At 38.5% G+C, this 16,610-nt stretch overlaps 1 protein-coding gene across 10 annotated transcripts in view; it reads left to right on the forward strand.

The window, feature by feature from the left end:
* Window positions 1-16,610, forward strand: part of TRIP12 (thyroid hormone receptor interactor 12) — an 81,431-nt gene that overhangs the window by 40,003 nt on the left and 24,818 nt on the right. For 9 of the 10 annotated variants that reach the window (XM_086754208.1, XM_086754203.1, XM_086754209.1 and 6 more), the window contains 15 exons: window positions 4,420-4,525; window positions 5,775-5,911; window positions 7,392-7,475; window positions 8,908-9,003; window positions 9,978-10,126; window positions 10,512-10,547; window positions 10,638-10,733; window positions 11,167-11,259; window positions 11,387-11,548; window positions 13,324-13,392; window positions 13,515-13,680; window positions 14,420-14,537; window positions 14,674-14,830; window positions 15,145-15,298; window positions 15,827-16,055. In XM_086754208.1, coding sequence (XP_086610334.1) covers window positions 4,420-4,525; window positions 5,775-5,911; window positions 7,392-7,475; window positions 8,908-9,003; window positions 9,978-10,126; window positions 10,512-10,547; window positions 10,638-10,733; window positions 11,167-11,259; window positions 11,387-11,548; window positions 13,324-13,392; window positions 13,515-13,680; window positions 14,420-14,537; window positions 14,674-14,830; window positions 15,145-15,298; window positions 15,827-16,055 — 1,852 coding nt within the window. The remainder of the gene's footprint in view (window positions 1-4,419; window positions 4,526-5,774; window positions 5,912-7,391; window positions 7,476-8,907; window positions 9,004-9,977; window positions 10,127-10,511; window positions 10,548-10,637; window positions 10,734-11,166; window positions 11,260-11,386; window positions 11,549-13,323; window positions 13,393-13,514; window positions 13,681-14,419; window positions 14,538-14,673; window positions 14,831-15,144; window positions 15,299-15,826; window positions 16,056-16,610) is intronic. The other variant, XM_086754210.1, reaches the window with a different exon arrangement.

A 16,610-nucleotide genomic window follows, 5' to 3' on the forward strand; every position in this document is an offset into this window, starting at 1 on the left:
TGTAACAATATAAAAGCAAGCTTCATTGTGTCTCCATTGGAGAAATCTCTACAGCCCTTTGTGTGTAGTGTTTTGTGGCTCTTAAATAGGGAGAAGCTGGCAATGATGGTTGGGACAGTGCTGAGAGCAGGGTAGCTTAGGGTAGCTGGCCCTGACTGAGAAGCCTCTATCTGATACTTTAAGATTTGGAGGCCTGGAGAGGTGATTCGGATACACCAAAAAGCCACATGAAGGTGAACGTGGAGCGTGAATGGTGTATAACTTCTGGCTTCAAGGGATTTGGCAGAGGTGAGGGAGAAAAAAAGTCTGGAAACAGCTCTGAATTAGTTTATTGGGAGATGTGACGGTGCTGTCTGCTGATTGTTTTTAGAGGGCTTAGAGTTGTGGACTTGAAATTGAGAAAGTGTAACTAGCTTGGAGATACCTGATTTAATTGCAGTGTGGGGCTATAGTCAAGAGCCATATAGATATCTAGGTTGGTACTGAGGGAGGGGAATTGTGGAGTGTTAGAATGATGGGAGATAGTCTTGCTTTCACCTGACACAGCTGTTTTCACCCTGTCTTTACTGCGTGAAGAGGAGAGCAGCCAAACACAGGAGCCAATCTAAAGTCTAAACTTCCAGTCCGAACTAGTAAATCTCTACTGATTATCTTTCTGAACTGCAAATAAAGGGCTTTCCAGGTTATGGTCTGTGAAAGTTTGACTCACTTTTTTAGACTGGGTAATACACTCCGACTTAAGTGAAGCTGCATTCAGAACTTGTTTCTTTTGTGCAACAATTTTCTTTTTTTTTTTTTTTTTTTTTTTTAAAAAAAGAAGAAAAACAACCACTGACCAATAAACACGCTTAAATGTGAAGATGTTCTTAATATATTTTAGTTTGATTTCTGTTAGGTTGCACTATTTCAGGTTTAGCCTGTTTGGGTCTGTTTTCCTTCAGAGTCATTTAGATGAGTGTTTGGCATGCAAACAGGATGATGTCAGGGCATAAGCAATGTATCTGCTTGCCGTGAGGAAACCTATGCCTCCGCTTTAATTCTGAAGTTTACAGCTGAAGCTTTTGCAGTTGCTGAATATGAGCTGCTTAAATCTAGTTTTCTTTTGGTTTACTGAAAGTCTGTCTCTGTGCATAACTTTTACTAGCTCTTTGAAATGGATCTCTTGGTAATAGTTCTGTATTACAGAAATAGCAGTGAATAAACAACACCAAACCAATTCCCCTGAAAGCCCTTGCTGTCTGTCTGTGGCAGTATGACTGGTGCTTTCCTTCGTCAGGCAGTCACAGGGCATCTCTAACCCCGTCTCTCTGAATGCTGAATGTGCCCTATTTATCAGTGAAGGCCTGGGGCTGTTTGCCTCCTGCGCCTTCTGGGCTGACTCTCAGTTGGGAGGCCACGCTCACAGTGTGTTAAGGGGAAGATCAAATTTTGATGACAGTGTGATGGACAGAAGATTCAGTCCGGTGCTGAAGAAATTAGCAATCCCGAACTTATGGTATTGGGAAGACTCAAAGGATTTGTGAAAGATGTAGGTGGTAAGACTTAAGAAGCCTTCTTAAACAAGAAATTTTAAGGGCAGAGAGTGGCATTGAACAGGAGGAAGGGAGCACGCTCTGCGAAGTCCTTTGCTTCGTTTTTAGCCTTTGAAATTAATAGAGGGAGGTGGAAGCTCATATGTGCCCTGGTAGATACATCAGAGATCAAGAAATAAAGACTTGGGAAAAGAGAAACATGAAGAAAACATCTGACAAGTAAACATTATTCTTACTCTGCAGCTCATCCACCAAGCAGTATCTGGGTAACTCTTTACATTCTCTAAAACCCTTTTACTGAGGTAATTCAGTTTAAAGAGATGGCTCCTCTAATTTAATGCATCTTACGGAGAAGGACAACCCACATCACAGCTTCATTGCCCTGCTGCTTCGTGGTGTCTGTGCTCCTCTGATGGGTGTTAAGCAAGGGCAGCTCACCAAACTGGCAGGATACAAACAGAACAGGAAAGTGCCTATCAGGTGTGCGCTTCGTGCGTCTTGGGATTGGGCTGGGGACAATTAGACACGAGTGAGTGTACCATACGGTTAAACAACAGTAAGCTGTGAAGTTAGGTCAGCTGCTTTGTGAAACCTTTGCCCTTAGCAGAAATCCTATTTTGATACAAGTCGAGTCAATCTTACTTCACTTACAGGGGATGTGTGGTGTCTCCTTGATAGTCTATTACTAAGCTGATACGAAGTTACTTATTATTTAGGTCTAGCTGCTTGAAAATGAGTATGCACACATTTGAAGTAGTGTTGTGCTGATGTAAAGAATTAAAATGTATTTGTGTATTTTTCCAGTGAACTCTACTGTAAGAGGGTGATTAACTTACTCTTCTAAATGTAAAGCAAAAATACATCTCACGTGGAATTTCACCATACTGTTATACGTACAGAGTAGGCTACTTTCCATATATGCAGTATGTGGTAAACACATTTTCTGTGGAGTGCTATACCTAGTGCCAGTTAAAGCATGCATTTTCTGTTGTAAAATATAACCAGCTATGAGGGGAGTTTTTTGTCTGTGCACTTCTGATACTTGAGAACTGAGATAGCTGTGGTATGGGATCCTGCTACAACTGTTTCACACTGGTGGTGTCTTGTATCTCTGTTTTGTAATACGTGCCTCCCTTCTTGCCCCTTAAGTGTCTTACTGTGTGTAAGTACCAGTGGAGTCAACGTGTGTTTCTGTTGTAGCAACTTCACCTTAAATTTTTGATTTGAAAGCATATGTAGTAGAAAATGCCACTGCTTTTTTTTTTTTTTTTTGAATATTTGAAGAATTTCCATATTTCGTTCTGTATGTTCAGACCATCTGAAAAGTCAAGTGACTGACCCGCTTTAGTTCAGTGCTTGGTTGGCTGTTAAATACAGACCCTTCTTGTTTTCTTGAGGCTGCCAAATCTCTTGAGTTAGTAAGTCAGATGTGTGGTAAATACATGAATACCAGGTTAACCTTCATCTGTTGCCTGCAGTTAAGTTCCACACGGTGTGTTCCTGCGTCAAATACAGTATAGTGTTTGAAAGAACAGACTATTGACCAGGTCAGTAATAGCTTTTCAGGTCACGTTCCCTTTTCTGTTAAATATCCAGTCACAAACAGCATAGTTATCGCTTCATCCCTTAGTAGCACAACTCAGCATTCCTGGAATGTTTTAGGATTAAGGAGATAGAGAGGAGGCAGTTTGATAGGTACTGGTGCTCAAAAACATTGCCCACTTAACTATGTTTTATTCTGCTTTGTTGCCAGAAGAGGGAGCAGTCATCTAACTTTCTCATCTTTGCAAAATGATTTACATCTGTTCCAGTGATGTCTAAATTGAATGTTATGGGGTTCTCAGATTTTGTTTTATTTATTTATTGTACAGCTGGGGGAGGACCTGAAAATTAAAGCTGGACCAGATGAGGATTTTTGATTTTTTTTTTTTTTTTTTTTTTTTTTTTGACACTTCAATTATCAGCTTTCTGGTTTGGAAGCTGTTGTGGGATATTTCAGCCTGATAGTAAGCTTGCTCATTATCTGAGAATGTTCTGTTATGTGAGGTTTTTTGTGTGTTTAAGATTTATCTGGTTCTGCAGTGGGATCTGTCATCAGAACAATGGCTTCATAACCTAGAGCAAATTAATAAAGGTTGGGTCAATCTTAAACAGTACAAATACTTCTAAACAAAAAAAACTTGAACTCCTTTTCCAAAGCTGTGAAGATACGCTTGGTTATTTGCCTGTTGTCACCTTATGACAGTGACAGGGGTTGAAGGGATGTAGTTGAATTAGGAACACGAGTAATACGTATGACAGCTCTCAGCACTGGCAGTGCTTGACTCCTGGAGGGGAGCATGGTTTTAGTTTAAGGCAGTTATTGTTAAGCCATACTAACGTGAACAAAACTGACTAAAAATTATAATTCAGGTAGGGAAGATGATTAAGTTTATGCTGCATGGATTTACTCAGAGATAGGGGAAAACAGACACAACCACCACTGCCCTCTCCCTGCAATGAAATTTCTTTTTCTCTCTTCATCTCAAGCTAAAGTGTCTTCTTTTGTTTTGTGTTTTGAACATCGACATGTGTAAAAAATAAACTTGTATCCCATGTGATATCTGTTTAGTGTGAGAAAGTGTACTTACAAGCTCTTCTGTAACTGTAGTGTGTAAGATAGGAAAAGCAACCTAGGTAACAACTTGGAGTTTAGTATTACTTAAAGTAATGAGTAGAAGTGAATATCTGAGCCTTTCTCTTACTAGTATAGCAGTTCAGTGTAAGCTGATGTGGACTTATTGTGCTTCTTACGTATAGAAGCTGTTCTTCTATATAGAAGCTTCACTTTTTGTAGAACTGTGTATTTAAAGACTGATTTACTCTCAATTCTTTACGTATTACATAGGCCTAAGAAAATCTACAAAGAAGCGCAGTGAATCACCACCTGCTGAGCTCCCCAGTTTGCGGCGGAGCACACGGCAAAAGACCACGGGCTCCTGTGCTAGCACCAGGTAAAACTTAAGATAATGAAACATGGTTTCTGCAGTGGGTTGATTTTAATGTCATTTTCATGCATGAAAACTGGCCTTGTGTATCTCTTGGCTATTGTAGAAGTAGCTGTAGGTTTTTAGGCTGCCGTGCTGGGTTACTCTGTACACCAGTGTCATGGGTAGTACATAGAACTGTCACCATCAGACACTCAGTAAGGCCCACAGCTGTGGGAGTGGAGGGAAAGAAACGCCCAAAGCCAATATCACAAAATTAAGTAATCCTTTCCTTAAGGAGGGGTTGTTTAAAAAGATAGTAGACAGAGAGAGAGAGAGAGAGAGCGCTAAACTACTGTTCATCATGAATAATAAAATAGATTACTATTTTGAAACGTGAAAGATGTCATGGTACCACAGAGGAATCTGTTTTAATAGTGTACATTGTTAAGCTGGCTCAGCTTGTAAGCAGCTGCATCTGAACAATACTATGAATATCTAAGTACTTAATATACTTTCTGATGCAAGGGAAGATTAGTCCTGAATTAATAATTTTAAACAGCTGGTAGATTAAATGAGAGGGGAGAGTAAATGTGTCTTGTGCTGTTGTAGTTGCATATATTCTGAAACTAGACCTATGAAGCCTTAAGAAGCTTTTTCTTTCTTATGCCTAAACTACATTTAGTAGTTCCAGCACAAGTTCTTTTTCCCTTCTCCATGCCGTTTAAAAAAAACCTTCTGAAGTCTGATTCTGTCAAGTGTGCATTTGAATTTGACTGTTTACTTGTAGACATATGTATTTGTAGTGGTGATGCCAGTAGTGTTTAAAAAAGCAAATTTAAAAAGGCTCGTGCCCTGACACTTACTCTGGCACCATGTTGAACATCAGAGTTCTCGTGCTTTCAGTAGTTCAGAACTTACTTTCAAGACAGTTACTTCATCATCAAATTCTCAAATGTCTGTGATTTCTAACTAACAGTCACTTTAATCTTGCTGATTTTGGCTACTGTATTTTTAGACTGCCTTGTCTTGAAGGTTATAATGTAAGGACCTGGCTGTAATGCATTAGTACAAACAAATCGCAGCCATGGTGCGGGGCAGGCAAGGTAAAAAAGAGTTGGGTAATTTTGTGAAGACCAGTTCTTAAGCAACTCTGTTAATTTGTGCAACTTTGTGGTAGTGATCTACATAAATGTTACGTGGTTTTGAGTAGTCTCACATTAATAAATTTCTTGTCTTGGTTCGTACGATGTGAAACTGTTTTTTGAATCTTTAGTCGGCGAGGCTCTGGCCTGGGCAAAAGAGGAGCAGCTGAAGCTCGAAGACAGGAGAAGATGGCTGATCCTGACAACAACCAGGATGGAGTTAACTCTTCAGCTGCGCGTACAGATGAGGCTCCCCAGGGAGCTGCAGGTAAGAAGAAATTCCAACTGAAGTATCTGTAGTATAACTGCTGATATAAACTTATTTGCATTTAAAAATAATGTATTAAGTTCTGGGGAGAAATTTATTTAAGCTAATTAAGTTAATTTATTAACGTGTCCAGAGAAGGGCAACAAAGCTGGTGAGGGGTCTGGAGCACAAGTCTTATGAGGAGTGGCTGAGAGAGTTGGGATTGTTTAGTCTGGAGAAGAGGAGGCTCAGGGGAGACCTCATTGCACTCTATAGCTTCCTGAAGGCAGGTTGTGATGAACAGGGGTTTGGCCTCTTCTTCCAGGCAACAAGCAGGACCCGAGGAAATGGCCACAAGTTGTACCAGAGGAGGTTTAGATTGGACTTGAGGAAAAACTTTTTCTCTCAAAGAGTGGTAAGGCACTGGAACGGCCTGCCCAGGGAGGTGGTGGAGTCTCCGTCCCTGGCAGTGTTCAAGAGGCGGCTTGATGAGAAGCTACAGGATATGGTTTAGTAGCTGTGGCAGCAATGGTAGTGGGAAGACGGTTGGGCTAGATGATCTTATAGGTCCCATCCAACCATGTGATTCTATGATTCTAAGCTGGTACAGCTGGTAGATAACTCTGGAAGACTTTGAGCGAGAGGGATCTTTACTTTTGAATCTGATCGCTTGGATATCTGATCCGTGTTTCAGTTGTGCCTTTTTGTGGTCTCCAAACTATGCCCAATAAAGTAGACTTCAGTTTTCAGGCATCTACCTCCTTTTTAGTTTTTTTTTTTTTTTTTTTTAAACGTAACTTCAGCTGATGAGCTGATGCTACATGAATTACTGTACTGCCAACCAAAGAGACATCAAACTGGTCAGAATACAGAAGGCATGCATTTACCTGTAAAAACTATTTTGTAACTACTCATAAATATTCTACAAGTTTTCTATTGAAACTGCAGACGTGTCCATACTGGAGAAATTTCTTGCTTGCACAGTCTTATTAAATCATACTTCATTTTATCTAGTCCTAATCCTAAAGTGGGTTCAAAGGAGCTTTCCAGCTATTATACTGGACTGTAGAAAATCTGATGTTCTCTGCTTAAAGCTAGCTACATCAGTACAAAAAGTCAAAATTCATGAAACCTAAGTGCAGTATATCACTCAATTAAGAAAACTGTAGATTTAATAAGGATACAGGTAAGTCTCCCTGAAAGGTAATTTGCTGATCTAGCTGGGGTTTGGTTTTTTTTTTGGTTTGTTTTTTTTTTTTTTTTTCTTCCCCCCTCCTCATTATCTTGTGTTGATATAGCCTCTCTCTTTAGCTTTCAGGAAAGTATTAGACCTGTAGACTGGTCTATTTAAAGTGACAATTTTACAGAAGTATAGTGGTGGCAATGTTAAATGCAGAGCACTCTTTCGATGGTGAACACTTTCCTTGCTGGTGGAATTGATGTGAATTTTGTAGCTTTAAAGGTACTGTAACTTGCATTAATCACTATTTTATTTCTTTAGCTTCTAGCTCTGTTGCTGGGGCTGTAGGTATGACAACCTCTGGAGAAAGTGAGTCAGATGATTCTGAGATGGGAAGATTACAAGGTATAAAAGTTGTTATTAATTTACCTTTTTTTAAATTTTTGTTTGCTGACTATAAGTAGCCTTACCTACCCAAATTCTGTATTATATATAGTGGGAAGGTTGTATTTTGTTTCTCTGTCTGAGAATGTGTTGCTTTGCTTACAGTAGTTCTGAAGTATGGAGTTACAAGCCTTAATTCTCTAAAGATGCAATAATTGGGAAGTAATGTCTGGAAGGAGTGGCATAGTGTCCTTACTCATTTACATGGTGTATAATACACTGCTACTGATAATTTTTCAGGAGGAGGTGGGGGGAGAGAATTGAAAACTCAGCCTTAAGTGTGTAAGGTCAAATACAAAAATAAGTCTTTGCAAGAACGTTTTCAGTTGACAGTCCAGGTTAGGCCTATGGTTAGTCTGCTTGCTTCTGGATAACGTTTTTTTGTGCTTATCGTTGATACCCATGTTGCAGTAAGCTTTGACCAAACAGAATCTAAATGTTCTTAAAATGCTTGCTTTTGTGCTTGGGCTAAAGGATTCAGGTCCCTCAAATCCTGAGAGTACAGGCAGATGTAAACTTAGTTTGCATGTCCTGCAACTGTTTTAATGATTTTACCATTACATTGCAAGGAGTTCTGCCATCATGATCTTCCTTGCAAATGGCAGGTTTTGGTTAATCTGAATATTTAATGTGGAAATGAATACCGTGTCACTACCAGTTCACTAGTCCTCAGTAAGCACAGGTGTGCATTAGCAATACTGAGCTAAATTGATTTTTATTATAAATCATTATTGTATTGATCAGCACTAGTAATGCTTGCTACAAGAAAAATCAGAATCACCCACTTAGTCTAGTTTAAGTAACGCTACTGAAGAGTGTTTAAAAAAACAAAACAAAACAAACCCGATATGTAGAAGGGTTTGTCCCTCTTCTACTAATCAGCAAATAAAGCTGTGAACTCTTTTTTAGTGTCACTTTTTTTCAGATGAGTAGTGCCATTCAGTTCCTAAAAATGTAAAGATAAGCTTACCTATTTTATGTAGCTTCAGTTCAGACTTGAAATTAGTCTGGTAATCTGCTATTCTAGACCTAGGCTTATAACAATACAGTAGACTAGATTTCTTCTGTGAAACACATAACTCTGAAAACTCAGTGGGTGACTTCTTAATGCTTCGATGGATGCAAAAATAAGTTTTGTTCCCGAAAGGCCGTTTCTTGCTGGTGTGTGTGTTTAGTTTTGGTGTTTGTGTTTGTGTTTTGTGGGGTTTTTTTTATTTTTATTTTATTTCTTTTTTTTTTAGAAATTGAGGTAGCTGCAGTCATCTAATTCTAACTCTTCTTTCTTAAAGTATCAAAATTCTAGTAGTCTTAAATTATAGCATCATGGAATTTAAGCTTTTAAAAATATATCTAGAAGCTTTGACAATGGCTGTTATCCTCTGTTTGCTTTTAGCTCTATTAGAGGCTAGGGGTCTTCCTCCTCACCTGTTTGGCCCTCTTGGTCCTCGGATGTCGCAGCTCTTCCACAGGACAATTGGAAGTGGAGCTAGTAAGCAAAGTTTGTCTAATTTGACTTAATTCTTTCCACTTCCAGACTAGTAGCATTCAGCCTCTAGTAAATTCTAATATTTCTATTAGCCTTGATAGTTTAATACAATATTTTACATGTTGGAGATTTGTATGTCATGATAGTGCTAGACCACAATATTAATTTTCTTGTCTTCCTATGAGGAAGAGGAATTTGCTTTAGCTGTATTTCTTTTCTTTTCTTTTTTTGGGGCATCTTAAATGTTCTGTTCTAGGTGGGGAAGGGAGGGTTCTTGCCTTTTCACCCCTTATCTTTTTCTTTTGCATGATGGGCTGCTTAATAAAAGACCTCTCCAACCCCCTTGGGTTTTCGGGTTTTTTTTGCTAACTTTAAACAACTGCTTAAGCTACCTTTAAAACTATTGGTAGATGTCAGTTCTAAGGTATGTTGTTTATAGCTTCAAAAGGGTTTTAGATTTCAGACAGAAATCGTTTCCTTCAGACAGTGTGTCAGTGAGAACGTGGGTCCTTAGTCTTGTTCCACCATGTCTGCGTTATGCAGCTGGATGAGATGCGTACCTTCTAGTCCAGGTCTGTTCGGCCTCCCAGGAGAAGCAGAGGCAGCCTGTCCCACTGCCTGACAAGAAGAGAGTCGAGTCCCATGGATACTCCGTGTGCTGTATTATCCAAGGGGTGTATTGAAAAGTCCTTTACTTTATAAAGGTGCAGTGCTGTAGGCTGGCAAGATGGCTGTGGTGAGCAGTGCGGTGGACTACCTGTGCTGACCAGTTTGCACTGGAAGACAGCCAAGAGTGAGATTTTGCCTCCCTTTCCTATCTCCCCCTTTTATGACAGGGAAAGGAAGTGAAACTACAAATACAGAGGAAAACAAACTATCTCTTATCTTCCACTCTGGCAAAAGTATAGCATGATAGTTCCCCGGAACACTTATGTTTTCTAATATCATCATTCCTAATCTTTTTTCTGGATATCTAGGTTCTAAAGCCCAACAGCTTTTACAAGGTCTCCAAGCCACTGATGAAAGTCAGCAACTACAGGCAGTGATTGAGATGTGCCAGTTGTTGGTCATGGGAAACGAAGAAACATTAGGAGGATTTCCAGTCAAGAGTGTTGTACCAGCTTTGGTAAAGACTAAATCTTGTATTTCTATAGGAGGATTTAATATTTCATTCAATATCTTGTTTAAATTAGATATTCTTTATTTACATTATATATTCTTAATTATATATGTGTGTTTCTATATATCTCATTATTGGCTTTTGAGGGCATGTTTTGCTAAATTTTGGTAATCATATTAATTCTTTAATAGCTCAAGAATAGGTAGTGGCTCTTTTGAAACCTTCACCAAAATTCTATTCTATTCATTCTATGATTCTATGATTCTATAAAATTCAAAGTCCTGAGTCAAAAGCTACGATGCAGATTTGTGCCCTTTTTAATGCTGATATCTAGGTACTTTTTGCTGAACTAACAATACTTTTTTTTTTTCTTTAAAAAAAAAACAAACAGATAACACTGCTGCAGATGGAGCACAATTTTGACATTGTAAGTGATTTTGTAGTGTTTAAGCATATTTTTTTTAAGTACAAAAATGTATTACCTGAACTCAAAACCGAATATCTGTGTATTTAATAGATGAACCATGCGTGTCGGGCCTTAACATATATGATGGAAGCACTTCCCAGATCATCTGCTGTAGTGGTGGATGCGATTCCTGTCTTCTTGGAAAAGGTAAAATGAAATCAAAACAGCATTAAACTAATCTGAGAGGATTTTGTCTTTTGTTTTAATTTTAGGATATACCATTAAGAAAACGGCTTCTTTTCAGAGCTTACAAGACAATACGTAATGTATGAGAAGGTTTTAAAAACAGCTTTGCTCTTTGTTCACACTCTTACTGAAAAGCGCTATCAGATTCACTGAGAACTTTGCTGTGGCAAAGACACTGTGTAATTATACAAACCAGTAACTCCAGGAGTCGCTGTGTAGCTGATCTAGCCTTAAACTGGCTAGTTTGATTGCAGCTAGCTTGATTGCAGCTAGCAGTGCAGCTGCATTAGCATATGTGTCTTAATATGGGCTAACTGTCCAGGTGTTAATGGAGATTATTATTTTTACAAAATGGTTTAGGGATTGATCTACAAGCTTTCTTGTTCTGTTGTAGCTACAAGTTATTCAGTGCATTGATGTGGCAGAGCAGGCGCTTACAGCCCTGGAGATGTTATCGCGCAGGCATAGTAAAGCCATTCTGCAGGCAGTAAGTAAAAAAGAAAGCACTTTGACCTCTATATTTTGGTGGTGATCTGTGAACATGAAATATGAAAACAAGCTTCTGTGATTTTTAGCAATACTGAGAGTTAAAACATTTGTTTATTTTATTATAGGGTGGGTTGGCAGACTGTTTGCTCTATCTGGAATTCTTCAGTATAAATGCACAGAGGAACGCACTAGCTATTGCTGCCAACTGCTGCCAGAGTATAACACCTGATGAGTTTCACTTTGTGGCAGACTCTTTGCCACTGCTTACACAAAGATTAACCCATCAGGTAAGAAGCTATTCTAAAATGAAAAGTTTTAATTTTGACCTGAAAGTAGTTAAAGTTGCCTCCAGATATCTAGTTCTTTACTGTGTATTGTTTGCCTTTGAACTGTGGTAATTGTCTTAAAGTATAGTGTCAAGGTGTGATATTCTAACAAGCATATGGATCTTTTGGGGTTTTTTTGGGGTTTTTTTTTTGTTGGTTTTTTGTTTGTTTTTTTTTTTTGTAAGTGTGCTGTAAGGATTCATGACATCCCTATTAATTTTGTAAAACGAGATAAATAAGGTACTTTAAGTTACAGCATGAACAATAGTGGGTTTGTAGTCCTTGTTGCCCATCAGTAAGAGAAAATCCAGTAGCGTTACTGTTCTTTTTTTCTTTACAAATGGGTTGCAAGATTCCCTCCCACTTCAAATTCAGAAAAGCTTCAGTTTGAATTTTTGTGGGTTTTTTCCGATTTGACTTTTTGGGAGAGTTTATGGCTCTTTTCATTTAAAAAGAAGTTCCTACTCTTGCACAATGAATCATAATCATGGAGCTCCTAAGGTCTGCCTGTCCTGCAGTGCTGCTGTGTTCATAAATGAGCACTCACAATGACTATCTCACCAAAAGAGATTTGGACAAACTGCTTGGTTGGCAGATCCCTGTTAAAAGATGAAAAAGGAGAAATTCTTTTGTTCCTTCACAAATGCAACTAAATGGAAGGTAATGTTTTTGTGTATCCCTGTGCTGTTCTTGATTTTGCCAACATTTCTTGCTGAGAGACTACTTGAATCTTTGAGGCAACTTCACAGAAGTCAAATGTCAGCTTTAGATGGTGCTTTGGAAAAAGGAAGCACCGTTCTCAGCAGTAGTAGGGACAAGTGCTGACTCCTGCTCTCTGAAGAGAAGATACAGCCTACAAAAGTAAGATTTCAAGACATCTTGAAGTGGAGTTTTTCTGGCAAAAAAAAAAATCTTGAGTTAGATCTTAACAGAATAGTTGAGGTTGGAAGGGACCTCTTGATTATCTAGTCCTAACCCCCTGCTTAACAATGGCCAACTACAGCAAATCGCCCAGGACTGTGTCCAGCTGTGGTGGTGTTCTTGGTTGTGTTTTGGTTATTTTTGCTGGGTTTTTTTAATCTGATTGGGGGGGAGGGGGGGGGGGGATTTTTTTAGGGTGGTTTTTTTTTTGTTTGCTTTTTTAAAATGTCCAAGGATGGAGACTTAACCTCTTTGTTTGGGCAACCTCTTCCAGTGTTCAGCTGCACTTACGGTAAAAGTGTTATATTAAGTTCAGGTGAACTTTTTTGAGTGTTTCAGTGAACTTTTAACTAGAGCTATTTTTACAGCAGTCTTTACTGTCTTGGTGTCTTTGGATTTGCTGTCTTGGCTGCACTGCATGATATAAAAAACGGGCTTCCTGTGCTCTGTAGAACAGTAGTCTTCACTCCTGCTTATTACTTATATTTCCTGTTGCTTTGGCTTTATAGCTGTCTTTTCCTTTTGTTTCCTCCTTGTAGAATCTATAAAGGATATTATAGATCCATTTATTAATCTCTAAAGGTATTTGTGTTGGAAGTGTGAGGTGTTTCCTAGGGAAATATGCAGGAGCACAGCCATATCAGGTTCAGCCCATATAAATGAATTTAAAATTCAGAGCTGTAATGTTCTGTAAAATGTGATTTGACTGACCTTTTTGAAGAAATTATATGAATGCCTCAAAATGACAGGGTAATCAATACAGGTTAAAATATTTTAATTCAAATAGCTACTTAACTTTTGTTTTTTTATAATAGGACAAAAAGTCTGTTGAAAGCACTTGTCTCTGTTTTGCGCGGCTAGTGGACAACTTCCAGCATGAGGAGGTAAGGGTGTGTTTTTTTCTGGGGGTAGGTTTTTGGCTTTTTTTCCTTCCCTCAGTTTCTATTAAGGGCTTTACTTTTCAAAGCCAGTCTAACGTTTTCAATTTTGCTGTTCCCTCCTGAAGAACTTGCTCCAGCAGGTTGCTTCCAAGGACTTGTTAACAAATATCCAGCAACTCTTGGTAGTGACGCCTCCTATCCTGAGCTCTGGAATGTTCATCATGGTGGTGCGCATGTTTTCCTTGATGTGCTCCAATTGCCCTACACTTGCAGTCCAACTTATGAAGCAAAGTGAGTTCCTACTCTTTCATATTCTGGGGACCTATTTAAGTTAATGCCTAGAGTCAATATGGAACTCTGTGCACTTCATCATACAAATACTGTGTTCTTTTTATTTTTCTCTTACTGTGCTTCCCCTGGGATTCAAGTTTAGTTCATCTTGTTGAAAGTGTTTGGGTTGTGTTTTTGTTTTTTTTTTTTTCCTGAGAGGTTTTTCTCCTTTCCTGTGTCTAGCTATTGTCACTGGAGTGCTCGCCTAATTTTGAGCATGTATTAGCTGCACAAGTTACTCTCATTCCAACACAAGTTGTATAATTGTTTTTATAGTCTTTACCAGGTGGGGGACGCATGTGATTTAAGGACTTTTTCTAAGGGAAAACGTTAAGAATAGTAACCACTGTGTAGCTGTCTTTAGTTCTCACTTGTTTTCTCCTTTTGATCTTGTAAATTTTGACTTGTCACTTCAGCTGCCCTATATGTTCTCCTGTTTTCTTCTGTGCCCTGTATATTGAGTGATGTTTCCACCTAGGTATCTCTTAAAAAGGAAAAAAAACGTCCAAACCCAAAAAACCCACAAACCCCAGACCTGAGAACAAACACATTTCTTAAAACATTCAAAGACATGGCTTTTGTCTTAGTGTCTACTGTCTGTTTGGTTTGGGTGGTGACAATCTCTTCTGTGTAGTGTCCAACACAAAATGCAGTCCATATTCTGGTACTGGCAAGCTCTATTAATAATATTTTTTAATAGATATTGCAGAAACACTTCACTTCCTCCTTTGTGGAGCCTCAAATGGCAGTTGTCAAGAACAAATTGACCTTGTTCCACGAAGTCCTCAAGAACTTTATGAGCTTACTTCTCTTATTTGGTAAGCTATGCAGCTTTTGGGTCTGGTTGGCGTGTTTAAAATCCCTAACTTCTCTAAAATGAAGGCAAACAGTTTTCAGCTTTGATGGACTTTATTGTATACTTCTAGTAAGATACTATTTTAATGTTCTTTACAGTGAACTGATGCCTTGCCTGCCAAAAGAGGGGATCTTTGCGGTTGATACTATGCTAAAGAAAGGAAATGCGCAAAATACAGATGGTGCAATATGGCAATGGCGAGATGACAGGGGTCTCTGGCATCCCTATAACAGGATTGATAGTCGAATAATAGAGGTAGTAGTTCTACACATTCGTGTGGTGATATTTTTTAAATATACGTGTGGTTGTACAGAGATGAGTACTTTCTTTATGACTCTGAAAATATCAGCCTTGTTCTTTCTGAGTAAGAAACACACAAGCTTCCTCAAACCTCCTGCTATAATATTGCACTCTTTTGGCATTCAGTAATGAGTGAACTGCTTAATCACTGTTCTTATTGCATTTTTGTCAGTCATTGTTTTTCCTACTGTGTTGCCCCTCTCCTCACGTTTCATATAGCTTCCTATTTGTTAGGGATTTCCTAGCTTTAAACTGTTCCTTGTTTTTAGGCAGCTCATCAGGTTGGTGAGGATGAGATAAGCCTGTCTACGCTTGGGCGTGTTTATACAATTGATTTCAACTCTATGCAGCAAATCAATGAGGATACTGGAACAGCACGTGCCATTCAGCGAAAACCAAACCCGTTAGCCAATACAAATACTAGTAAGTGCCGCTTAGGAGACACCTGATGTCTCTAGCTATGGCTAATTTATGCAACAGTCTGCTACTGAGCTAGTATTTCTTATGGTTTCTGTGGAACATCAAACTATTCTGATTTATGTGAATGAAGACAGCTTTACAACAAAACTCACTGTTGAAATGTGTTCTGTTTAACATGTAAACTCTTTTCCTGGGAACTGAAAATGCATTAAATTGAGGGGGAGCTGAGAGTGTTCCTGGCTTGGGTTTCTCTGAAACAGTTTTGTACATACAGCTCTTTTATTTAATGAAGACTGTGTGAGGACTGCTTACTATCGTACAGAAATATATAAGAAAACTGAAGAAAAAAGATTCAGCTCCTTGAAAGAGGAAGACTTGTACCTACATTCTTGGCAGCAGTTTGACTTCTGATTCTTAACTTATATCTCTTCAATTCAGTAGCTAAACTAATTCAGCTTTAACAAAAGAAAGTAATTATTAGAGCAGAGATGCAAAGAATTATGCAGTGACTTGTTGCACAATTTGTTACAGGTGGACATTCAGAACTGAAGAAGGATGATGCTCGAGCACAACTAATGAAAGAGGACCCAGAACTGGCAAAATCTTTTATCAAAACATTGTTTGGTGTTCTTTATGAAGTATATAGTTCTTCAGCTGGACCTGCTGTTAGACACAAGTGCCTTAGAGCAATTCTTAGGATAATTTATTTTGCTGATGCTGAACTTCTGAAGGATGTGCTGAAAAACCATGCTGTCTCAAGGTGGGGTCATTAACCATTGTGAATGAAACTGATTTTGAGCTTACAAGTCAAACTTGTGATGACTTCTTTTGAATCATCTTTTTCAGGGGAAAATTGTATTTTTAAATGCTTATTTATTTATTTTCCAAAAGCTGAGGCTGCCAGCTCTTCAGGAACTTTAGCATTTTAGATTTTGCAGTAGGTGCCAACTCTAGATGTTATTAGAAACTTAGATTACCTATATGACTTTGTGTATTAGTAATGTCTAACATTACCATTTAGTGGTTTCCTGATTTCTAAAACTTGCCTATAAACTTTTCTGAGGGCAGGATGACTTTTGAGGTAATACAGTGTGAGCAATAACAGACTCTCATGGCATTCAACTGGTAAGTTCTATTTATGAAACCTACATCTTGTACCATAAAGTCAGGGATCTAGATAAAAGGATGCCATTAGGAGATAAACTGACTAGTTTTTCAAAGGCAGTACCAAGTTTCACAACACCATATTTTTTTAAAGGAAGAAAACTCTCTCTTTTCCTTTATGTCCCATGTTAAAAGCTGGTGAAAGTGATTT

Source organism: Chlamydotis macqueenii, chromosome 9 (genome assembly GCF_036417535.1).
Source record: "Chlamydotis macqueenii isolate bChlMac1 chromosome 9, bChlMac1.mat, whole genome shotgun sequence".
NCBI classification, from domain to species: domain Eukaryota; kingdom Metazoa; phylum Chordata; class Aves; order Otidiformes; family Otididae; genus Chlamydotis; species Chlamydotis macqueenii.